Genomic DNA, 15,454 nt, shown 5'->3' with positions numbered 1-15,454 from the left:
AAATGGGACACTCTCACTGTCAACAACACAGAGGAAGAGAGGGCCTCCATCTGTCTCTCATCCCTCCATCTGTCTCTCATAATTCACTGTTCTTCATTCTTCTTGGCCAAGCACTGCCCCCCCCCGCCCCCTCCTCAGCCCAAAAGGAAAAGAGTTAATTGTTGCTCAGCCCAAACAGTCACAAAGTTGAGGTGGAAGAGTTAGTTCAATAAGAGCTGGGAGAGTTAGCCTGCGCTCCTAAGGTTCTTGGTTTGAAAGGGCACGTACCTGGGTTACAGGTTCCCCAGTTGGGGTGTGTGTGGGAGGCAACCAAATGATGTGTCTCCCTCCCTCTCTCCCTCCCTCCCTCCCTCCCTCTTTTGTTTTCCTCCTACCTCCCTCCCTTCCATTCTCTCTAAAAATCAATGGAAAATATATCCTCCCGTGAGGATTAACAACAACAAAAAAAGCTAAGAGTCACGACTAGACATTGAGGTAGGCAGGTAACTCAGGAAAGTCCCAGAAGCAGCAGGAAGAGATGTCTGAATAAGCAGGGATTATATCAAAGGTGCTGAAGGCCTAGTTGATGATGGGTAGTCCACTAAGTGAGTGGATGAAAACAGCAAGGGTAGGTGGTAGCAGGAAGGAGGGGAGAGGCTGGCTACTTTCACCACTTCTCCAAACCAAATGTTCTTATCTGGTGTCCCTGAAGGAGACATAGGTTCATTAGATCCTCAAAGGGGCTTATGATCCAAAAAATAGTTTAAAAATCACTGTAAAAACAGGCAGTGGACATACTTTGGAAGGACATACTTTGGAATAGATTTCCTTTTACAAGAACTCTGCTGAAGGTCAGGTGGGTTTGTCATGAGAACCTCTCTGCAGAGTCCAATCAAGGGGTGATGACTTAGCATTCCTTAATGGAGCCACATGAAGAAGACCCGTGAACAACACTGCTGCACTGTCCAACCACCATGCCCTGAAGACTGGCTTGGGCTTACCAAGATGGAGGCTTAGGGGAGAGAGGGTACTGTGAGTCTGGAAAATGCTTTATCTGGGAAGAAGGAAAAGAAGCCCTAGTTTTGGTCTTGCCTCCTCTCCATTCACACACACATATGCACAAAAACTGGAAGCTGCATGAAAATTTGCTTTACTGCTTATGTACATTGTAATTACCATCAAAACCTTAGCCAGTTTGTCCATAGTACCCTAGCCATTTTTTTAAAGATTTACACAACTGGTGTCAATTCCACAACAGTGTTCTTGTGTTTTGTTTCGTGCCAAGCATTTTGAAAGGTCTCACTAGTATATCATATATCATCAAGATAGAAAACAATAAAAAATGGACACAGCCTCAGAAAACAATGTTAGTAAATTCTATACTCTGCCACACACACTAAGATCAATTGTGAACTTAGCTTCAAGCATAGCTGTAGTCACTAGGACTGTACTGACAAAAACAGCAAATAAATCATTCTACCCTCATTTTCCTTACTAGGAACACTAAATATAGAGCTAAATGCATTTTTAACTACTACGTATGCTAGGACAGGCTACCCTAAAAGAAGCCAACAGAATACAGGAGTTCCTGTGAGAAGAACATAAAGAATGTCCTTCTACTGCTACTATCAGTGAGGTTGATTATGTTCAATCCTGAGTCTTCAGTTTTATAATGTGAAAAAATATTAAAGATTTTATTTATTTATTTTTTATTTTTTTAAATATATTTTTATTGATATTTTACAGAGAGGAAGGGAGAGGGATAGAGAGCTAGAAACATCGATGAGAGAGAAACATCGATCAGCTGCCTCCTGCACACCTCCCACTGGGGATGTGCCCGCAACCAAGGTACATGCCCTTGACCGGAATCGAACCCGGGACCCTTCAGTCCGCAGGCCGACGCTCTATCCACTGAGCCAAACCGGTTTCGGCAAATATTAAAGATTTTAAATGTTTATTTCCTCAGGTGACATTTTTACTGAGGACATATCAAAATATTGTTTTGCTATGGCAAAAGTTTTGTCTTATTAAGTGGGAATATCAGTTCTATCTCTCTTTAATATAAAAGGTGAACAAATATATGATGGAATTTCATTAAGCTCCTGATATAGATTTTTAGGGGGTGCCTACTGCTAACATTTTACTAATTTAGTATAGAGCTAAGAGATGAGAATAAAGCTAGAACATCAGTAAAATATTAAAAACAAAATACCCAAAAAAAGAAAAAGAAAAAAAAATACCCAGCCCAAACACAAAGAACAGATTTTCAGTTTCTAAAAAGTTGATTCAAGTTACTCCTTCCCTAATTACCTTAAAGGGGAGAATGGGCAGACAAGTGGCCTACGGTCTACATTTTATATTCCAGGTGGGAGCCTACTCAGAGGTGGAAAGGAGCTTAGAGCTCCTCTTTCAAAATGCTGAAAGTATGTGACCCAAACTCCTTTAAGGTTCCGCACATTGGGAGCTGTGCCTGTATCCTTGTGGAACCCAGTGAAGCAACATCTGTGCAATGACAGGGGAATGTTTTCCACCTCCTTCATAAATGCGTGCAGTCTGTGCTCATGTATATTTACACAAGCCTGCTTTCCCTACAGGGAGGAAAAAGTCAGACTCATTGACGTTGTTTTTGACCCTCAAACTGAACTTGATACTATCAATGTACACTCTAATTAAAGATTAGTTCAAAACTATTTTTTATTTAAAGGCAGATTCTGAACCAATGTCTTCACGGTTCAATTAAAAATAATATATGCCATTAAACAAAGCATGTACACATTGCTTCTTTCTGTGTTTGTCACAGATGTTTCCTCTCTTTTCAAACGTTAGGAGGTGCTTGAGCTTTAGTAATTTTAAAATATACATTAAATGTATTCATATATTGTAAATAAGATCAACTGAGAATGCTGTACAGCACAATGCAACGAAAAATGCAAATTGGTACTTGATTATTTAACTATCAAGTCTAAGCAATGTCATTAGAGTCAAATCATCTCTTTTGGTAATGCAAAAATAATAACTTTCTAGTTGGGTTAAATGCCCTTACTTAATTCAGATACCTTTAAGAAATGTGAATCTCTGGGGCCCATAATTTGCAGGAAATGTTAACTGAATGTTATTTAACTATCAATAAAATACCTAATATCTTTAGTTAGAATATGGAAGCTTTAAATTTCTTTGTGTTAAAAATGAACTTTAAAACAGTAAAAATAATTTGCTTTCATCACTGTTAAGGTTATGTTTAAACAGTTGTAACAACAGATCTCCTATGTGCTTCAAGAAGAATCTTTAAAACTTAGAAAATATTTCTAGTCAGAAAATTCTGAGATGATTTTATCTAAATGCTTTTAATTTTGCTGTGTTAAAACCTCAGTCTAATTAATTTTACAGGAAAAATAAACTTAGATGTATCAGTAATGTAGGTATAATATTAAGATTTTGATTTGCAGTCTTCAAAGAACCCTTTTGAAATTAGGATACAACCTCCCTTTTAAAAAAAAGCAATTGTGGTAAGCAACGAAGTTTTTAAAAGCAGTGTAAGGTAGCTTTTGTGACTTCTAGTCTCAACTCTGTCAATGGCTTACTCTGTGAACAAGAGTTATGTAAGATCAAATTTATGAGATTTGTATTAGTTATTTTCCATTCTAATATGGCTATTTTGAAAGCTGAATCTTCATTACCTAAGCAAGTTTTAAAAAACAGTGAACACTTTGAGATGAGAATACTATCAGCCCCATTTTATAGGTGGAGAAGCCAGTCAGAGGAGCCCCAGTCACATTATTGCCATGAGGCAGAGCTAGGACCTGAATCCATATCATTGACTCCAAAAGCCAAGCTCTCAACTACTCTGCAAGGGGGTCTCAAAAACACTCTCTGGTATAGGCAGGTAAAGGAAGTGAGGGGCAGCCCTCGCTGGTTTGGCTCAGTAGGTAGAGCATCAGCCTGAAGGAAGTGAGGGAAGTCGGGGAGCTGTCATTGAGGTGAATTGGAGAGCACATGTCCAACTAAAGGCAGCTGCAGGTACTTGGCTCCAAAGCAATGTAGCCAAGCATATATGCTCAACTTGAGATATCTAGCTGGCAAGCAAGATACCTAGATTGTGAAATCATCTAATTTTAAAATATTGCATCATTTTTTTCTTTAAAATATCTATTAAAATAGATAAAAAGAAAAATATGGTAATACTAGCGAGGATACGGAATAACTGGAGCTCTCAGGCATTACTGGTGGGAATGCAAAAATAGTACAGCCACTTTGGAAAATAGTTTGACATATTCTTATAAAGTTAAGCATTTACTTACCATATCTAGCAGTCCTACTCCTAGGTATTTTCTGAAGTGAAATGGACCTATACTCACACAAGAAACCAGACTTAAAGGCTACAGACTGTATAACTCTAAGACATTCCAGCAAAGGCAAAACCATAGAGACATAAAACAGATTAGTAGTTGCCAAGGCTAGGGGTAAGCACAAGGGAATTTGGCGGGGAGGAATACTGCAAATCTTTATTGTGGTAGTGGTTACATGACTATACATGTTTATCAAAACTTGTTCAACTATATAGTCAAAATAATGAATTTAATTATGTATATTATATCTTAAATAATGAGGGAAAGAGTCTAAAGGTGAAAAAAAGCACCAGCTATATAAAACCTTTTGTGATATAATATATATATAATTAAGCAATATATCATGTTCACTGCTGTGTGATTATTTTACATTATAAAAATGGTGAGTTAAGATGGCAAGTAATTTGACATATTTAGAAAAAAGACAAGTATAACTTCAAGACATACATCACATTCTGTGAAGTAAAATTTATAGCACGCTAAAGCCATGTACTTTCTGGGATCCTAGACAAGAACTTCAGAGAATGATGTACTATGAAAATAGTATCTGGATTATTAATGAGTCAAGTTAAAGTAGGCCCTTTATTGATATAATAGATTCAAAAGTGTTTTGCAGATTATGAAGAACTCTACAAATATTAAATAGAATAGTACGGTAAAAAGCATAAACATTAGGGTCAATCTACTTGGCTTAAATCCTGTCTCTGCCACTTACTAGCTGTGTGACCTTGGCCAAATTACTTAATCCCTCTGAGCTTTATTATCTCAACTGTAAGATGTAAAATTCTCAAAGCATTTTTGTAAAGACCAAATGGAAAATATAGTACTTTTTAAAAAATATACTTTTATTGATTTCAGAGAGGAAGGGAGAGGGAAAGAGAAATAGAAACATCAATGATGAGAGAATCATTGATTGGCTGCATGCTGCAGGCCCCCTCCCCCATCGCCCCCACTGGGGATGGAGCCTGCAACCTGAGAACCTGCCCTTCAGGGGAATCAAACCCGGGACCTTCAGTCCACAGGTCAACGCTCTATCCACTGAGTCAAACCAGCTAGGGCGACATAGTACTTTTTCTAAAACACAGAACATATAGAGTTAAATAAGATTTACCAATTTATGTCATGTTGAAAATTTGAACACTTTCATCATTTAAACGTTTTTTTCCTTTTCCCAATCTATTTTTTATTTAACTGCAAACTCTGGTTTCTTGCAGGAACTGGACTAATCTAGAATCATCAGAGGATTCAGAGAACCTACTTAGAGTGGCAGCAGATAGGATAAGGGGGTGGCTGGCAGTCATTGTACTTTTTACTTCAGTCCTCTCTTTGGTCCAGCCATTGTTAGCCGCCATTGTGCCCCCTCCATTCCACCTCACTGGGTGGGTTAGGGTGAGGATTTGAGATGCCAAGGGTGCAAAATTTGAGTCCCAGGCACCTAATTAGCCTCACCCTAATCTTGGTCCACCTTCCCTCCAATATTCGATTTTCACACCTCTCCCAACTCAGATTTTCCTATTCTTCCCTATCCTGGCAATGAAGCAGGGGAGGGGATGAGTGGAAATCTTTGTTTCTGTATTATTTAAATTCTGAAAAGATTTACATAGTTTGGTGACTAATCATTAGCCTTTACTATTGCTGTTGTTTCCTAGATTCTATGATTGCTACCTGTTTTGAATAACTTTCATTTTTGAAATAATTTAACATTAGGTCCCCCCCCCTCTATTAACAGGAATCTCTCTGAAGGAATCTGAAATGTTGTGACAAAAAGTGATGAACATGAACCTCACCGTCTATATAATCCAAAAGTAAAAGAAAATTTGTTTGTGAAAAACGAGTCAATTCAGTCTTGAGGCCTGAAACGTTTTTGGTGGGGGATTTTTTCCCACCTTTATAGAACTAGGTAACATCAACTTTTGTGGTTGTATCTTTATGATGTATTATTATATGAGAAAAACCTTTAAGTTCTTGTTTGATCTGCTTCTTTATTGAATCTGAAACATTGTTTTCCAGTTGTTTTATTCCTCATTACATATCATTTACTGGCAAAATAAAGTTAAAGATGTGCTTTCTCACTCATTAGAAAGGAATCCTTTTTTGAACCAATGGTGTTTTGGTGTGCTTCTGTCTAAAGTAAATTTAATTACTGAATGACATAAAGGCCTGAGAATTATTCTGATTCACGAATATACTCAAGTGTGGAACGATACATTCAAATGCCACCGTTACTGTGTAGTATTTGGTACTTCCAAGGTGAGAATGTGTTGTAAAGTATGAAATTGTGTCGCGTATACAAGAGCAGTTTCATGGATGGTATCATAAATTTGTTATTCCGTCTTGACCCCCAAAAAGATTTTTTATTTTGTTTTTTCAAAAAAGATTTTTCAATGTCCTGCTCTTCAAATTGTAGGCACTGTTTCAAGGACGTACTACTAATTAGTTGCTAGAAAATGTGCGCCCACTCAGACTCCGCCTTGGAAGCGCTGAGGGCAGGGGCGCCGGGACCCGCACGCTTCCCGCGGGTCCCCAAGTGCCGGACACCTCAGCGAGTTCCCCGCGGGGGACGGGGCCGGGACGAATTTTACGTCCAAATAAGACACGAGCGGCGCCCCCGGGGGCATCGGATGGCCGGCGAAGGGTCTCAGGGGAGAAGCGACCGCCACTCCAGGGCCGTTGCAGGTTTGGGGGAATCTCCTGAAGTCTCACCGACTGTGGAGCGTTCGGGGAAGTGCGGTTCATCTCTGCGCCGCTCACAAACGCGTCCCGGAGTGCGGAGGTGGGGCTCGGGCTTTAAGTACTGAGGACAACGTGAAACATTTACCTGGAGGGAAACAGAAGGCCAGCGCAGCGAGGCGGCACACTCCACACTGCCTCACAGAAAGTTGAAGGTCCGCTCCGTGAAACGTCAGCGTTCCGCCTCAGCTCGGTGCCCGCCCGGAAGGCGCCCGGACGCCCACCGGTGACCCTCGAAGACGCGCTGGGGTTCCAGAGCCCAGCCTCCGGCTCCCGCCGCCCGGCCTCCCACTCCGCAGGCGCGGAACTTGGAGCGCCCCGAGAGCCCGGACCAGCAGGAAGCCCCGCCTCCTCTGGCCCCGCCCTTGGCCCCGCCCCGCCGGCGGCTTGATTAATGGCTTTCCCGCGGCTGAGAAGGTGGCTCTGCCCGGACACCGCCCCTCCTGGACAGCCCCTCAGGTGGGCGCGGACCTCGGCGGGTCGCGCTGTCGTGGGTTGACACCAGCTTGACCAGCACGCACGCCTGGCCTTCGGACGCCGGCATAAAAGGCGCTCCCACCCGGTGCGGTAAGCGGCCGTCGACTTCGGCTGGGCGAGGATGGAGTGACGAGCGCGGCCCTGGCCACGCTGACCCGGCTCGACGCTCTGCGCCCGCTCGCGCAGCGGAGCAAAGCCCCGCACGGCCGCTCCAGGAAAGGTGAGGCCCCGGTCCGACCCCCGCCGCGCCGCGCCGCGCATCCCCGGGCCCGGAGGGTAGCGGATGCCCAAGTCCGAGGTGAAGCCAGGGGCCCTCCACCCCTCCTGCAGAAATCACCTGGGTTCCCGCCGTCGCCCTCGGGTCGCGTGCAACGGAACGAATGGCATGAGGGCGGCGGCCGTGCGTACCGCTCTCCGCGAAAATGATCAGCACTATCTTTCCTGCGGGGCGGGCAGGATAACATTTCTGAAGTGCGAACAAGTTCCGAACCCGAGCTTCCTTCCCCGACAGAGTAGTATTTTCGCTTAACATGTCAGTGAAAAGTCAAGCCCGCCCCGCGCCCCTCCTCGGCCTCCTAAGGAGCCCAGGAACTCTCAGGCCCCAGTCTTCCCAGACGCAGGGACAAACGCGCTGCAATCCAAGCATCCTCCTCTCCAAGCACGTCCCGGGGACTTTGGGAGGCCGGGCGGGCGCGCGCGCAGGAATAGCGAGAGGGCTGCTCCTCCCCGGGTTTAGCCCCACCTGGGCCCCAGCTGCTCACCGCGCCCTGGGTCCTTTGCAGGGCGCGCGACGCGGGACGTCGCCATGGACCGCTGCGGCCCCGCAGGCAGCCCCCTGATCTCCAGCAACGAGCCCGCGCCCCCTGCCGCCTCCACTCGAGACTCAAGCCCTGGGCTGACCGGGCCAGGGCCGACGGGCGCCGGCGGCGGCGGGCGCTCGGGCGGTGGGCGGCCGGCGGCGGCGAACGCCGCGCGGGAGCGCAGCCGGGTGCAGACTCTGCGGCACGCCTTCCTGGAGCTGCAGCGCACGCTGCCGTCCGTTCCGCCGGACACCAAGCTGTCCAAGTTGGACGTGCTGCTGCTGGCCACCACCTACATCGCTCACCTCACCCGCAGCCTGCAGGACGACACCGAGGCGCCGGCGGACCCAGGACTGGGCGCCCTGCGTGGCGACGGCTACCTGCACCCTGTCAAGGTAGGAGGGCCAAGGCACACTGCGGAGCTGGGGGCGAGCAGCAGGGCACCTTGACTTGCCCGGTCTGCCAGCACCTGGGCAGATGCCTCTGAGCCCTCACCCAAGAGGGTAACAGATCGGCCGAGGGAACTTGGCCCTCGAGGTCCCCACTGCTTAACTGTTCGCAGGTTTAAACCCGAGGTTGCTGGGTAGGGAGTCTCACGCTCGGGATGCAACCCACAGGATGCCCTTTCCTGGTGAGAGATTTCTCAGGGTGCCTGATGAGGTGCTTGGTTGCACGTCCTGGTAATTTTTACAATCAAGAGTTATATTTATGAGCCTTTTTGGTTTTAATTTACATAATTACATTTCCATTGTCGTTTTACCAGCTGTTTGAAAAGTTTCATGAAATATTTATGAACTATGGGGTAATGGAGTTATCTGTCCCTTAGTAATCCTAGGAAACTAGTGTTAAAAATTTTTTGTAAAACTGGTAAGAACAAAATGAGACCGTTTTGCATCCCCACAAAGTATATTTCAGTACGTTTTAATAAAGGTTAACGGATCATGGACTAGACAGCCACCAAGAGTGTTAGAAAAACTAAAATGTGTTTATGTAATGTGTATAATAAATTGGTATATTTATTGAATATACCAATATTAAATACTATATTCAAATTCTGTAATGTACAAAGTTAGCCAGGAGAATCCGTTTTGTATAATTTTTTACATTACATATAGGTAGATTGCTCAGTATTTAGACTCTGCATTGTTATTTTCTCCTAGACTAGGTTTTTTTGAAATTCATCTGGCTTTCTGTTCAAAATATGAAATCTTCCTTATATTTCCTAAACCTAAACTTTCAAATTTTGGTTCCACCATTCTGAAGTATTTGGCCACACACACACACAAAATTATGAGTTAGTCTTAAGTATATCAGTGTTCAATAAATTATTGAATAATCATTATTGAAATGTGTTTAAAAAGTACACCCTCTAATATTAATTGAACTATAAATGCTGTGGTGAGGTATAACAAAATTTACTTTGCAAATACCTGGTATAATCAACATGATTATAGGCTAACACTATTTTAAATATTAAATATAACAATTTTTAATATCATTTATTTATCATTGTAAAGTTCCCATTCATGTGTTATATACAGTGTAGAGCAAAAATTAGGTTCACAGTTGTTCAAATGGAAAATAATACAATAATTAATAAATAATAATACAAGAATAAACTGTTAGGCATACTCACAACTGTAAGCCTACTTTTGCCCCACCCTGTTTAACAATCTCAGCTGAAAAGTCATTTCTTTTTTTTTTCTAAATAATAAGATTTCTTCCATGCTTTATTGGACTTTAAAGAGTCTTATGAAATAACACAGAAAAACCCATATGAGGGTGTCCAGGGGGTACAAGGCAGTCTGCAACCTCCCTCCCTCCTAAGACCAGTCCCAGGTGCCCCCACCCTAGGCCCAAAATGGGATCCCAGAGTAAAGGCATGTCAAGGAGTGAGGCAGAGGGAAAATACCTTGATAGCCATAGCGAAAAATAGGTAGAGTTGTCTAGAGGGTGGGAAGGGTGGGAGGAAGTGGTCACATAGCCACCTTCACCTACACCATCTTCCTTAGCCACCCGATTCCTTCCCTAAATCGGCCGTGTCTGAAAAGTCATTTCTTATTAAGGGGTTTGTACTATGGTGTGCATTAAATTGCTTTCAAATATATATTCATAATAGATTTTTTTACTTGACATTTTAAATATTAAGTAGACTTTACTACAAAAAGCATCTGTTAAATTCCTCTTTGTGAGAGGTGTAATTCAGATGATAAATCAAGTTGTTTTTCACTCTAGTTTCTTGCAGTGCTTTTTTGAATAATGTTAGAACCATAATTTTCAGGTAACAATAAGCTTAACAAGAGGTGTTTGTTTGTTTGTTTGTGTTTTTTGCACTTGATTCATGTACCAAATGTTTTTGTAGTACTGTAACTCCTTTAGGAAAAACTAAATCTCATTTGTTCTCTGAATTATTTTGATTTTAAAAGACAACTCTAGGGATAATGAAACAAGGTCAAAGATTACCTCTTAATGAAATTGTTGATGGTTGAACAAGTGACTAGTCTGTTTTAAAATCATTTACTGAATGCCTACTATGTGCAAAGAAAGCACTGTGTTAGCAGAGTGAATATAGTTAAGGGTAAGGCTCAATCCCTGCCCTGAATGAACACAGACAAAGATGTAAGGGAGAATGTTGTATGTGCCATAAGAGAGCTATAATCATATGCTGTGGAGGTTCAGAGGAAAGAGGTTTTACATACATAATTGGAACCATAACACATTATTTTACAGGCACTACCAAAAATGTTTAACTATTAAATCTATCTTTGGTTAATCTAATGCAAATAAAAATGGTCTGTTTATTGCACTTTTTGGTTAACTTAAAAGTATTTTAACCCTTAGTATTTCAAGGACCTTAGAACTAAACTGATTATATGACCACCCTCCCAAAAAGGAAAGGTCCATTCTGAGTGGGCTACTTATGTAACATGGTTTTCCATTACCATGCCTATTTGGTAATAAATTATACTGTTTGAGAGGTTGCTCATTTTAAAGGTGAATTTAGAAAAAGTCACAAATTAGAATACAATGTGATGATTACTGAAAGATTCAAGCTGTGTGATGCCAATATATCCAGACATTTAATCTGGATGTTCTGTCTCATTCTAATATTTATAACTTCCAGATATTGCTTTTAGCTAGATAAAATGTTTAGATAGTTGAATTAGTCACCTTTCACTGTGGTTCTTTGACAAGTGGAGACAGACAGTACTTACCATGTATAACATTTTTTTAAAAATATGAACGTTTCATGAATTTGGAGCCATGCTAATCTTCTCTGTATCATTCTAATTTTAGTATATGTGCTACAGAAGAGAGCACTTACCATGTATAACTTTTAAAAATATCTTTAAAGCCAAGGAACTTGTTTTAGGCTTAGTTTGAAATTAAAACATTGTGGTTAAATTTTCTACAGTTATTATATTCATTATCCATGATTTCTTGCCCACATGCACAATACTATTTATACAGTTATAATCAAAGTCTGGATATATTTTTATTTTTATTGTTAGCATTAATAAATACTTTTTCATGTTATCCCTTAGACTTCATAATTAAAATTGTTACTAGCTATAGCTATATAAGATTGCATTTGCATTGAAGTATTTGGAATTATTATTTTTTATTACAGATTATAACTGCCATAAATACTAACTTTTAGATTCTTGCTTAAATATTCTTTTTCAGAAATGGCCCATGCGATCAAGATTATACATTGGTGCTACTGGTCAGTTTCTGAAGCATTCTGTCTCTGGAGAAAAGGCAAATCATGGCAATATTCCAACAGACTCACAGCCTTAGGCTGTCCCCTGATGGGTGCTGAAAGAAAGTGGTGTCCATTGTTTTTAAATACTATGAAATAATTCTATATTTATTACACCACACATAACAAACATCATTTCTGAAAGTTTACATATGAATCCATTGGTGAGTTTTCAGATTTATCTGTCTAATCTAAATAAATGAGAAATGAAATAGTCTTGAATAAAACACAGCTTATCTATTCTGAGAGGTAGTCACTACTATATAATGCAGGAGACACTACTGGAAAAAAGAAACACACAAAAACAAAAAACTGTATATATATCCATAGAATGCATACACTCTGTAGTGTATTTATTATAAACTGAAAAGCTGGTATCTATTGGTAGTGTTTCTAGTTTAAAAAATAAAAGCTGTATTTGTAATATACCAGTATTTCATTTTTGTAAAAACCAGTCCATGCTTAAAGTTGGTCTAATAAGCCATTTCAGTTGGAAGGTGTGACATCATTTGTTCAGTTTCAGCTGAACATGTGTGAAAAGACTGCTGAGGTAATATGATGATGCAGTAACTTCTATATCTAGTTATTGTTCCCTCTTCGAAAACTTGTTTGGAATATTAAAAATTGCTTGCTTCAAACAAAAAGGAAAAGAAAAGTAATTGTTTGCTTCATAGGACAGGGCTTGCCCCATCATCCTAGACCAGTGGTCGGCAAACTCATTAGTCAACAGAGGCAAATATCAACAGTACATTGATTGAAATTTCTTTTGAGAGCCAAATTTTTTAAACTTCTAACGCCACTTCTTCAAAAGAGACTCGCCCAGGCCATGGCATTTTGTGGAAGAGCCACACTCAAGGGGCCAAAGAGCCGCATGTGGCTCGCGAGCCGCGTTTGCCGACCACTGTCCTAGAGGATTACTAAGTATCTAATTATATTTCCAAATTGTAGGTGGTTTTGGAAATCCCTGCAGCCAGATGGGTGTCGCTGGGCAGCAGGGCTCATCCCCCTCCTCCCTGGTCACTCCATAGCCACCCTGCTCTCTTTCAGGTCGTGGACTAGCTGAGTAGGTGTGGTTGCAGCCACCCTAGAGAGTGAGCCCAGTGACCCTCAGTCACAGCTTTGGCCCAGCTCTTTGTCAACTTCGGTTCACAGTCTACCTATTTGGCCATTATGAAATGGGAGACATCCTGTCTGATTTGGGAATTCTGGCGTTGACCTGTGCCTGGAGGGGTCTAAGGACCACCCTGAGATACATCAGGCCAGAGCAGGCCCTCCTGAACCTGCCCCAATGAGAACCTACAGCCTCGGAAGGCCCTCTGCTCTGGGCCTCTCCTACCACATTGCACATGAGGTGCTATGAAGTAGAGATAATAGTCAGGGAACATACTGAATCTTTTAAACACCTGGAAAAAAAATCTCCAATCTCTTTTGTCATGTTTTTGCTGACTTAGATTTCCTTTTATTTCCCTTGTTTTTTACTCAGTCTTCTATTATTCCACTTTCCAAATGTAAAGTTCGTTTATTTCTCAGTGACCCTGTTTTAACATTGCTGAATTTAATCCAAGATTAGCAAACAGAAAGGCATATTAAGGGGCTTGGCTGAATTAATATTGCAGTTGAACCACCACTTTATTTTCTCCTCAGTTTTCTTTAAGCTTTTGGCAGTGAAATGAAGTAAAAGACTACTTAAGGCAAAAACTACCATTTAGTTCATTCAGCCAAACATCAGCATGTTTTGGCTCATATCTGATAGTTTGTAACTTTCATTATTTTACTGTGAATATCTCCTTGTAATGTGACGGAAGTATGTCTTTAAAAGAAAATGTATTAATCAAAACTCTGTACATATTAATATTTAGCAAAATGTTTGTATATTTAAACATTTGTGAATATATTTACTCACTCATGTAACATTGAAAGGGATAAAAAGTAAAATGAGTTATGGATTCAGCCATTCACTATTAAAAAAAAGTGCTAAGAATAATCTTTTATCTTAAGGAATGAAATCCAAACTTCTTTAAAGTTACCTGAAAATGAACTATAAACACTACATTTAATAGGAGGAATTTCAGAAAAATGGCTCTCTTGCTAATCTATTTGGCTACAGTGTTTAAAGCATTTAATTGGGGGAAATTATGACTTCTGTTGATTATCAGACTTTTCTAAATCATTGTTAAATAGTTACTTTGCCTTTTATAGTATTACTTTTTATTTCTTCTTGTCCGGTTATAAATGTTTTAATGCCAAAGAAGTATATTTCTGTCATGGGTTTTTATAACTTTTTAGTAAATTGCTAAATATGCTAACAGATTTTGGTAGGTTGGAAAATATCAGAGAGAAATTGCATGTTTTCACCCAAAGGTTCACGGGAGGATGCTGTTTTCATTAATGGTGCATGGTCAGGATAAAGGATATTACTAAAATAAAGCACTAATTGAAAATTAATTTAGTCTGTTAAATTTGCATCTGTCTCTGTGTCTATTTAACAAATGCTGAAGGTACATTTGAAAATCTTTCTAGTAGATATCTACTTGGCTTTAGCTTCTTCATTATATTTTTTTAATGAAGTATATATTAAGACTGGAGAGGGGGTATATTTGGATCACAATTTTCTATAATCTGCAAGGTAAATTTCTGTCAGTTCACTCAGCTCTCTCAGTGATATGAGATACATTTAAATTCCTTTATAATGATAATTTTGGGGGAGAAGGAAATGCCTTTTTAGAGGCATGAATTCCAACAGACCTTAAAAATATTTTTATTTTTCTGATTATAAAAACACAATGCAGTTTATTGTACACCAATTATACATCAATAAGCTATCTTAAAAGTATATATATACCCCCTTTTAAAAATAAAATAAATAATAAAAGGAATGAAGTGCAAAATAAAAGTCCTACAGTGGAAGTGGGTGTTTGGGATAAAATTGGGAATATCTGTTCACATGTTACTTGGTAATAAAAAGAGTAGTTCTGCGATATCTATAGTTTCCCAAATTATTTACAGTTAGTAGTATACTATCGGTGTCTTTTTCCATGGTACACACTAGGGAAATATTACAAAACTGTATATTTCAAGTAAATTAATGTGTACTTTTATTACATACTGGTAGATGATGGTCTTATATATGACTATTTCACTGAAAAAAAAATGCCCCTTTAAATTCTATAGATTTGCTTCCTGTGAACTTGGAGTACAGCCCAGATGGTACTGCAGCACATTTGGGAATGAGGGACATTAAGTATTCTTGCCTAACTACTTAAACCGGGGAAGGGCTTCCCTCCCTATGTTTACACAAGTCTTAGTTTCAACTCATAAGAGAAACCAGCTCAGTGAAATACACCTCAATCACTCAAACT

The 15,454-nt window shown here is 40.4% G+C and overlaps 2 protein-coding genes across 2 annotated transcripts in view; both read left to right on the top strand.

The window, feature by feature from the left end:
- Nucleotides 1–6,284, top strand: part of PPP1R42 (protein phosphatase 1 regulatory subunit 42) — a 34,577-nt gene extending 28,293 nt beyond the window's left edge. The window contains exon 9 of the mRNA XM_080646336.1: nt 6,055–6,284. Within this exon, the coding sequence (XP_080502462.1) occupies nt 6,055–6,076 (22 nt within the window). The 3' untranslated portion in view covers nt 6,077–6,284. The remainder of the gene's footprint in view (nt 1–6,054) is intronic.
- A 2,053-nt stretch (nt 6,285–8,337) lies between these two features.
- TCF24 (transcription factor 24) lies at nt 8,338–12,133 on the top strand (the record flags this gene model as incomplete). The annotated part of the gene is made up of 2 exons (XM_080646406.1): nt 8,338–8,727; nt 12,020–12,133. 2 exons carry the CDS (start codon nt 8,338–8,340, stop codon nt 12,131–12,133), a joined length of 504 nt encoding a protein of 167 aa, XP_080502532.1.
- Between the last annotated feature and the right edge of the window lie 3,321 nt (nt 12,134–15,454).

This window comes from Plecotus auritus, assembly GCF_963455305.1.
Source record: "Plecotus auritus genome assembly, chromosome: 11".
Classification (NCBI taxonomy): Eukaryota; Metazoa; Chordata; class Mammalia; order Chiroptera; family Vespertilionidae; genus Plecotus; species Plecotus auritus.
This window is presented reverse-complemented; position numbering and strand designations above follow the sequence as displayed.